General features: G+C 39.7%; 2 protein-coding genes across 28 annotated transcripts in view; one reads left to right on the top strand and one right to left on the bottom strand.

The window, feature by feature from the left end:
• Window positions 1-10,984, bottom strand: part of LOC139762966 (uncharacterized) — a 167,883-nt gene that overhangs the window by 67,771 nt on the left and 89,128 nt on the right. The gene's annotated exons all lie outside the window — the stretch shown is intronic.
• LOC139762968 (negative elongation factor D-like) overlaps window positions 2,834-10,984 on the top strand; it is a 395,386-nt gene continuing 387,235 nt past the window's right edge. For all 6 annotated transcript variants that reach the window (XM_071688389.1, XM_071688387.1, XM_071688388.1 and 3 more), the window contains exons 1-2: window positions 2,834-2,955; window positions 4,210-4,275. In XM_071688389.1, the coding sequence (XP_071544490.1) occupies window positions 4,219-4,275 (57 nt within the window). In that variant the 5' untranslated portion in view covers window positions 2,834-2,955; window positions 4,210-4,218. The remainder of the gene's footprint in view (window positions 2,956-4,209; window positions 4,276-10,984) is intronic.

The following is a 10,984-nucleotide window of genomic DNA, read 5'->3' as shown; positions in this document are numbered from 1 at the left end:
GGGATCTTATACATTCAATAAGGCATCTTACAGACTGACAATGGGATCTTATACATTCAATAAGGCATCTTACAGACTGACAATGGGATCTTATACATTCAATAAGGCATCTTACAGACTGACAATGGGATCTTATACATTCAATAAGGCATCTTACAGACTGACAATGGGATCTTATACATTCAATAAGGCATCTTACAGACTGACAATGGGATCTTATACATTCAATAAGGCATCTTACAGACTGACAATGGGATCTTATACATTCAATAAGGCATCTTACAGACTGACAATGGGATCTTATACATTCAATAAGGCATCTTACAGACTGACAATGGGATCTTATACATTCAATAAGGCATCTTACAGACTGACAATGGGATCTTATACATTCAATAAGGCATCTTACAGACTGACAATGGGATCTTATACATTCAATAAGGCATCTTACAGACTGACAATGGGATCTTATACATTCAATAAGGCATCTTACAGACTGACAATGGGATCTTATACATTCAATAAGGCATCTTACAGACTGACAATGGGATCTTATACATTCAATAAGGCATCTTACAGACTGACAATGGGATCTTATACATTCAATAAGGCATCTTACAGACTGACAATGGGATCTTATACATTCAATAAGGCATCTTACAGACTGACAATGGGATCTTATACATTCAATAAGGCATCTTACAGACTGACAATGGGATCTTATACATTCAATAAGGCATCTTACAGACTGACAATGGGATCTTATACATTGAATAAGGCATCTTACAGACTGACAATGGGATCTTATACATTCAATAAGGCATCTTACAGACTGACAATGGGATCTTATACATTCAATAAGGCATCTTACAGACTGACAATGGGATCTTATACATTCAATAAGGCATCTTACAGACTGACAATGGGATCTTATACATTCAATAAGGCATCTTACAGACTGACAATGGGATCTTATACATTCAATAAGGCATCTTACAGACTGACAATGGGATCTTATACATTCAATAAGGCATCTTACAGACTGACAATGGGATCTTATACATTCGAATAAGGCATCTTACAGACTGACAATGGGATCTTATACATTCAATAAGGCATCTTACAGACTGACAATGGGATCTTATACATTCAATAAGGCATCTTACAGACTGACAATGGGATCTTATACATTGAATAAGGCATCTTACAGACTGACAATGGGATCTTATACATTCAATAAGGCATCTTACAGACTGACAATGGGATCTTATACATTGAATAAGGCATCTTACAGACTGACAATGGGATCTTATACATTCAATAAGGCATCTTACAGACTGACAATGGGATCTTATACATTCAATAAGGCATCTTACAGACTGACAATGGGATCTTATACATTCAATAAGGCATCTTACAGACTGACAATGGGATCTTATACATTCAATAAGGCATCTTACAGACTGACAATGGGATCTTATACATTGAATAAGGCATCTTACAGACTGACAATGGGATCTTATACATTCAATAAGGCATCTTACAGACTGACAATGGGATCTTATACATTCAATAAGGCATCTTACAGACTGACGTGTCCACAATGGATTAAATGCGTCATTCCATTATTTTCGCAGTCCACTTTCATACGTGTGGCGCCAACACTCTCCTTGGACACTAATAAATCTTATCCATAAATAAATATTTTCATTCGTATATGACCAGTGCGGAATGAGCCAAGAATCTTTCACTGAACTCGCGAGAAAACTCTTAAAGAAACACCATAACACATGAACACAAGAGTTATTGTAATGCTGACCAAATGTCAGTCCTGCCTTTGACAACATACCAGTTCCATCATGACCGAGCCCCACATACACCATCCCAGTACACTAACGAGCCAACTATCATTTTCGAGGTATTTCTCAGTTCAAAGTAGGACAGATTTGTTTTCTTTCCTCATCAATCACATACACCGTCCTCTTATCTAAAGACATCTCATTAATCTAAGAAAACTCATTAATCATCTATAACGAGAGTGGTAATTACAATATCACACACGAGATCTCACCTATTGGGAAACCAAAGGGTAACTGCTCGCTCCGGTGACACGAGAGGAACATCACTTGGTTTCCCGCCACCTGATGGTGTCTCCTCACTTTTTTTTTTACTATGATGATGAGAGTAATCATGAACACCTCACTGACAAATACCGTTCATATAAGCCAAATTCTGATTTATGTATTACATAAGCTTTGAAAATCCCTACTTTGTTCATCAGCCTAGGTCATCTTATATACATTTGCTCATGATTATCACCTTCATTGGATATAGTTGCAATAAATAAGTCGTGTTCTCCTTCGTCCTGTATAAACAAAGCTCCCAATTGGTCAAAAGAAAAATGGAGTTAGCCAATCAGCATTGCAAGCCATGCCATCACGGTCGATTTCATTTCTATCAGAAGATTAATCTTTTATAGAACCCTTTCGAAACCCGAATTAATATATCTAGTTTTGATGAAAAAGCCTAAATATGTCTAGATAATTACAATACAATTAGTGACAGGGGCCATGTTACCAGCCCGAAGGATAAATCAGATTTCTAAATTTAATCTGATTTATCAGAGAGCGTCCTGAGAGATGGTGTTTATATACAACTTACGTAGAATATTTTTAGGACAATTTATATAATGAATTATGCAAATAAGGTTTAGTATATGCTATCTAATAGAAAATATTTCCTTCAGTAAATTATAAACCAGCATTTATGAAATTCATTTGAAATTAATACTGAAAATAGATACAAAACCATGAGATAAAATATAACGCAACCTGTAATTAAAAGTTCGTCGTGACTCTCGTAATGTTTTGTTGTGATGCAGGAACACGTTTCTTGTATATTTCATCCATAATAACGAAGTGATAATAGATTATCTACTGTATGCAGCGACCATAAGTGAGTAATGTAACCTTAGTACCATTTAAAAAGTAGATACGTTTTTATCCAGTAAGGTAGTTATGAAACACTCAAATAAGGGTGTCGCATCGTTCGTAAACTTTAGAAATAAACTTAACTCGTTGAATTTGTACAATATTTGGGTTAATATAATGTTTTGGTGATTTGAAACTCATTTTTATCTGATATTTGTCAGTATTTCTAATATAAAGTGTAGTTATTTATAATTGTGCCCTGCTATCGTACGTCAGTTATGTACCATAAGCATTTTCTATTGTCTCTTCAACTTGGCATCATTATTATCTATGTACACAGTCTAGTGTTGAGATAAAACACTACACTGTTGTAGATAACAAGAAAAATGTGGAGGCAGTTCATCAGTTTATGGAAACACGTATTACAGTGGATGAATTTTGACGACAATGGTACTAATGTGTTCCTTAAACTATAGACCTCATATAGAGTGGTGTCCCCACAATGTGATTAGGTCCATGAAGTTGAGGAAAGATGGGCAGAATTACTCTATATCAACAATATGGATTTTCAAAAATCCATTGGTACCACTTTCATCAAAATCTGTCTTGAATTTTATACAGGTCTTGCTGGCGGGTGACACCATATATCCACACAATGCTTTGTTTAAATTCTAGAGAGCTTTATTTGGTGTGTAAATCAAGTTTTAAACAATAAAGCTTTATATCATTTCATGAAAGTGCCACATGGATGTGTTATTCTCCGAACCTTCAGCTACACGTGATTTGCTCGGGTTTGCGCAGAAGCATAATGCTAGGCTGTCAGGCTTGGTTTTGGGAATGCTGAACAAACATGTTTTTTTCTTAATTATTCTGATAGAGGGCTTCAACAGTGTGCAAGAAGTTGAGGAATTACTATACTCGGTCACATAAATTTTTCTTGAATGATAGTACCCGCAGATGCATACAAAATTAAAACAGCTATCGTGTATGTACGTATTGTAACCCACATATTCTAAGTTTATTATGTCAAAATCTTATTTACCCATGGATGCAAATTTCTCTTTAGTTTATTATAACAAAATCTTATTTACTCATAGATGCAATTTTCTCGCAATTAAGGTGCTTTTTTGAGAAGTACATAGATTTTTGTTTTGGTAAAAGTGATCAGCACTTTTCATCATTTGGTGATAATTTGGACTTTATGCAGCAGCCAACACAGGCTCTATTTTCATGTTGTGGAAAGTGTAATTTCATGAGTTTTTTTTTTTCTTCTTTTTAGATTCAAACAATGGAGGAAGAATTTGAAACCCGTGCCTGGGATGAGGCTCCTGATGCAGAACCTCTGGTAAGATGTAACAGCATTTGATATCATGATGATCTTGTACAGTTATTTACTGTGTTACTGTAGTGATTTGTAATCAGAGTACCTGGCACGTTGTTGATATGGAAACATAGAACATGTTTCACAGTGTTCAGAGTAATAATGCATTAGCTATTACTTTTAAGGCATAACCACACAGTGGGCGTATTGCAGTATAACTATGTGCAAGTCGATGTCATGGTAAAATATAACCTTGTCCTGACCACGGTAGAATGTGGCTGTGTATACCAGGTATTTCCATAGAAAGAATTTGCCACATATACGACTTAGTATTGTAGTAATTTATACCTGTGTATAGGGTAGAACTATTGTAGAGTTATACCATCTAGGTGTTATGAAGGTGAGATTTAACCAAATACTGGGCATGTCCATGCTGTGTATTGTACTGAATACTTGCTAAGCTGTAACCATGACTTATTATTATTATTATTATTTTGCTTTGTCGCTGTCTCCTGCGTTTGCGAGGTAGCGCAAGGAAACAGACGAAAGAAATGGCACAACCCACCCCCATACACAATGTACACACACACACACACGCTCACACACACAAATATACATACCTATACATCTCAATGTACACATATATATACACACACAGACACATACATATATACCCATGCACACAATTCACACTGTCTGCCCCTATTCATTCCCATCGCCACCTCGCCACACATGGAATACCATCTCCCTCCCCACTCATGTGTGCGAGGTAGCACTAGGAAAAGACAACAAAGACCCCATTCGTTCACACTCAGTCACCAGCTGTCACGCAATAATGCCCGAAACCACAGCCCCTTTTCCACATCCAGGCCCCACACAACTTTCCATGGTTTACCCCAGACGCTTCACATGCCCTGATTCAATCCACTGACAGCATGTCAACCCCGGTATACCACATCGATCCAATTCACTCTATTCCTTGCACGCCTTTCACCCTCCTGCATGTTCAGGCCCCGATCACTCAAAATCTTTTTCACTCCATCTTTCCACCTCCAATTTGGTCTCCCACTTCTCCTCGTTCCCTCCACCTCCGACACATATATCCTCTTGGTCAATCTTTCCTCACTCATTCTCTCCATGTGCCCAAACCATTTCAAAACACCCTCTTCTGCTCTCTCAACCACGCTCTTTTTATTCCACACATCTCTCTTACCCTTACATTACTTACTCGATCAAACCACCTCACACCACACATTGTCCTCAAACAACTCATTTCCAGCACATCCACCCTCCTGCGCACAACTCTATCCATAGCGCACGCCTCGCAACCATACAACATTGTTGGAACCACTATTCCTTCAAACATACCCATTTTTGCTTTCCGAGATAATGTTCTCGACTTCCACACATTCTTCAAGGCTCCCAGGATTTTCGCCCCCTCCCCCACCCTATGATTCACTTCCGCTTCCATGGTTCCATCCGCTGCCAGATCCACTCCCAGATATCTAAAACACTTTACTTCCTCCAGTTTTTCTCCATGCAAACTTACCTCCCAATTGACTTGACCCTCAACCCTACTGTACCTAATAACCTTGCTCTTATTCACATTTACTCTTAACTTTCTTCTTTCACACACTTTACCAAACTCAGTCACCAGCTTCTGCAGTTTCTTACATGAATCAGCCACCAGCGCTGTATCATCAGCGAACAACAACTGACTCACTTCCCAAGCTCTCTCATCCACAACAGACTGCATACTTGCCCCTCTTTCCAAAACTCTTGCATTCACCTCCCTAACAACCCCATCCATAAACAAATTAAACAACCATGGAGACATCACACACCCCTGCCGCAAACCTACATTCACTGAGAACCAATCACTTTCCTCTCTTCCTACACGTACACATGCCTTACATCCTCGATAAAAACTTTTCACTGCTTCTAACAACTTGCCTCCCACACCATATATTCTTAATACCTTCCACAGAGCATCTCTATCAACTCTATCATATGCCTTCTCCAGATCCATAAATGCTACATACAAATCCATTTGTTTTTCTAAGTATTTCTCACATACATTCTTCAAAGCAAACACCTGATGCACACATCCTCTACCACTTCTGAAACCACACTGCTCTTCCCCAATCTTATGCTCTGTACACGCCTTCACCCTCTCAATCAATACCCTCCCATATAATTTACCAGGAATACTCAACAAACTTATACCTCTGTAATTTGAGCACTCACTCTTATCCCCTTTGCCTTTGTACAATGGCACTATGGAAGCATTCCGCCAATCCTCAGGCACCTCACCATGAATCATACATACATTAAATAACCTTACCAACCAGTCAAGAATACAGTCACCCCCTTTTTTAATAAATTCCACTGCAATACCATCCAAACCTGCTGCTTTGCCGGCTTTCATCTTCCGTAAAGCTTTTACTACCTCTTCTCTATTTACCAAATAATTTTCCCTAACCCTCTCACTTTGCACACCACCTCGACCAAAACACCCTATATCTGCCACTCTATCATCAAACACATTCAACAAACCTTCAAAATACTCACTCCATCTCCTTCTCACATCACCACTACTTGTTATCACCTCCCCATTAGCCCCCTTCACTGAAGTTCCCATTTGCTCCCTTGTCTTATGCACTTTATTTACCTCCTTCCAAAACATCTTTTTATTCTCCCTGAAATTTAATGATACTCTCACCCCAACTCTCATTTTTCCTTATTTTCACCTCTTGCACCTTTCTCTTGACCTCCTGCCTCTTTCTTTTATACCTCTCCTGCTCATTTGCATTTTTTCCCTGCAAAAATCGTTCAAATGCCTCTCTCTTCTCTTTCAGTAATAATCTTACTTCTTCATCCCACCACTCACTACCCTTTCTAATCAACCCACCTCCCACGCTTCTCATGCCACAAGCATCTTTTGCGCAATCCATCACTGATTCCCTAAATACATCCCATTCCTCCCCCACTCCCCTTACTTCCATTGGTCTCACCTTTTTCCATTCTGTACTCAGTCTCTCCTGGTACTTCCTCACACAAGTCTCCTTCCCAAGCTCACTTACTCTCACCACCCTCTTCACCCCAACATTCACTCTTCTTTTCTGAAAACCCATACAAATCTTCACCTTAGCCTCCACAAGATAATGATCAGACATCCCTCCAGTTGCACCTCTCAGCAAATTAACATTAATATTAAGTAGAAGTAGTAGATAGAATTAGGTGGGAGCTTTACATAGAAGTAGTAGGCTGGAAGATCAGGCAGAGATGTTAGGTAGTAGTAGTTGGTAGGAATATTAGGGTGGTCTATTAGGGTGAGGAGAGTTATGCTATGGCCATCCCCTTGAGGGAGTTTCCAAAAGGAAAGGTCATCAGAGATATACACGTAGATAGATAGATATGACTGTTGTACTTAATTTGTTGCTTTTCCATGTCCTTTTTTATGTACCTCTTTCAGTGCACTAGGTGATAATTTCTGGTCTTGGATTGCTATGTTCGACATGGCTGTTTGTTAGTTTCTCCAAGTTCATTTATTTTAGGCTTTGATATTTTATTTTTTGATTTTCTAGCTCTTTTTAGTCTGTGTTAATTATTAATATTTATATATGGTTATTTGTTATATTTAATTGCTGTTTCCCACTGATGCGGGAAACAGACGAATAATGGCCCATCCACTCATATACACATATATACATAGACACCCATACATGCACATGTACATACACACTTATACATATATATACACAGTTACATATTAATACTTGCTTGCTTTCTTCAATTACCCGTGCCACCCCACAGGAAACAGCATCACCACCCCCCTGCGTCAGCGAGGTAGCACCAGTTAAGCAGACCAAAAAAGGCCACATTCATGTGCGAAGTGAGAGGGTTAGGGAGAATGATTTGGTAAACAGATAAGAGGGAGTGGAAGCTTTGCGGAAGATGAAAGCCGGCAAGACAGTGGTTTTGGATGGTATTGCAGTGGAATTTATTAAAAAAGGGGGTGACTGTGTTGCTGACTGGTTGGTATGTATAGTTAATGTATGTATGACTCATGGTGAGGTGCCTGAGGATTGGTGGAATGCTTGCATAGTGCCATTGTACAAAGGCAAAGGGGATAAAGGTGAGTGCTCAAATTACAGAGGTATAAATTTGTTGAGTATTCCTGGGAAATTGTATTTTATTTATTTATTTTGCTTTTTCACTGTCTCCCACATTTGCGAGGTAGCACAAGGAAACAGACGAAAGAAATGGCCCAACCCACCCCCATACACATATATATACATACACGTCCACACACGCAAATATACATACCCATACATCTCACAGTACACATATGTATACACACACAGACACATACATATATACACATGCACACAATTCACACTGCCTTTATTCATTCATATCGCCACCTCACCACACATGGAATAACACCCCCCCTCCCCCCTCATGTGTGCGAGGTAGCGCTAGGAAAAGACAACAAAAGCCCCATTCGTTCACACTCAGTCTCTAGCTGTCATGTATTAATGCCCAAAACCACAGCTCCCTTTCCACATCCAGGCCCCACACAACTTTCCATGGTTTACCCCAGACGCTTCACATGCCCTGATTCAATCCATTAACAGCATGTCTACCCTGGTATACCACATCGATCCAATTCACTCTATTCCTTGCCCGCCTTTCACCCTCCTGCATGTTCAGGCCCCGATCACTCAAAATCTTTTTCACTCCATCTTTCCACCTCCAATTTGGTCTCCCACTTCTCCTCGTTCCCTCCACCTCCGACACATATATCCTCTTTGTCAATCTTTCCTCACTCATTCTCTCCATGTGCCCAAACCATTTCAAAACACCCTCTTCTGCTCTCTCAACCACACTCTTTTTATTTCCACACATCTCTCTTACCCTTACATTACTTACTCGATCAAACCACCTCACACCACACATTGTCCTCAAACATCTCATTTCCAGCACATCCACCCTCTTGCGCACAACTCTATCCATAGCGCACGCATTGCAACCATACAACATTGTTGGAACCACTATTCCTTCAAACATACCCATTTTTGCTTTCTGAGATAATGTTCTCGACTTCCAAACATTCTTCAAGGCTCCCAGGATTTTTGCCCCCTCCCCCACCCTATGATTCACTTCCACTTCCATGGTTCCATCTGCTGCCAGATCCACTCCCAGATATCTAAAACACTTTACTTCCTCCAGTTTTTCTCTATTCAAACTTACCTCCCAATTGACTTGACCCTCAACCCTACTGTACCTAATAAACTTGCTCTTATACACATTTACTCTTAACTTTCTTCTTTCACACACTTTACCAAACTCAGCCACCAGCTTCTGCTGTTTCTGACATGAATCAGCCACCAGCGCTGTATCATCAGCGAACAACAACTGACTCACTTCCCAAGCTCTCTCATCCACAATAGACTTCATACTTGCCCCTCTTTCCAAAACTCTTCCATTCACCTCCCTAACAACCCCATCCATAAACAAATTAAACAACCATGGAGACATCACACAACCCTGCCACAAACCTACATTCACTGAGAACCAATCACTTTCCTCTCTTCCTACACATACACATGCCTTTCATCCTCGATAAAAAGTTTTCACTGCTTCTAACAACTTGCCTCCCACACCATATATTCTTAATACCTTCCACAGAGCATCTCTATCAACTCTATCATATGCTTTCTCCAGATCCATAAATGCTACATACAAATCCATTTGCTTTTCTAAGTATTTCTCACATACATTCTTCAAAGCAAACACCTGATCCACACATCCTCTACCACTTCTGAAACCACACTGCTCTTCCCCAATCTGATGCTCTATACATGCCTTCACCCTCTCAATCAATACCCTCCCATATAATTTACCAGGAATACTCAACTAACTTATACCTCTGTAATTTGAGCACTCACTCTTATCCCCTTTGCCTTTGTACAATGGCACTATGCACGCATTCCGCCAATCCTCAGGCACCTCACCATGAGTCATACATACATTAAATAACCTTACCAACCAGTCAACAATACAGTCACCCCCTTTTTTAATAAATTCCACTGCAATACCATCCAAACCTGCTGCCTTGCCGGCTTTCATCTTCCGCAAAGCTTTTACTACCTCTTCTCTGTTTACCAAATCATTTTCCCTAACCCTCTCACTTTGCACAGCACCTAGACCAAAACACCCTATATCTGCCACTCTATCATCAAACACATTCAAAAACCTTCAAAATACTCACTCCATCTCCTTCTCACGTCACCACTACTTGTTTTCACCTCCCCATTAGCGCCCTTCACTGAAGTTCCATTTACTCCCTTGTCTTACGCACTTTTATTTACCTCCTTCCAGAACATCTTTTTATTATCCTAAAATGTAAATGATATTCTCTCACCCCAACTCTCCATTTGCCTTATTTTCACCTCTTGGCACCTTTCACTTGACCTCCTGCCTCTTTCTTTTATCCATCTCCTCACTATTGCATTTTTTCCCTGCAAAATCGTTCTAATGCCTCTCTCTTCTCTTTCACTAATAATCTTTACTTCTTTCATCCCACCACTCACTACCCTTTCTAATCAACCCACCTCCCACGCTTCTCATGCCACAAGCATTCTTTTGCGCAATCCCTCACTGATTCCTAAATACCATTTCCCCTTCCTCCCCCACTCCCCTTACTTCCCTTGTTCTCACCTTTTTT

The sequence above is a fragment of the Panulirus ornatus genome, chromosome 45 (assembly GCF_036320965.1).
Source record: "Panulirus ornatus isolate Po-2019 chromosome 45, ASM3632096v1, whole genome shotgun sequence".
Taxonomy (NCBI): domain Eukaryota; kingdom Metazoa; phylum Arthropoda; class Malacostraca; order Decapoda; family Palinuridae; genus Panulirus; species Panulirus ornatus.
The sequence above is the reverse complement of the archived record's forward strand: the minus strand, read 5'-3'. Positions and strand labels throughout refer to the sequence as shown.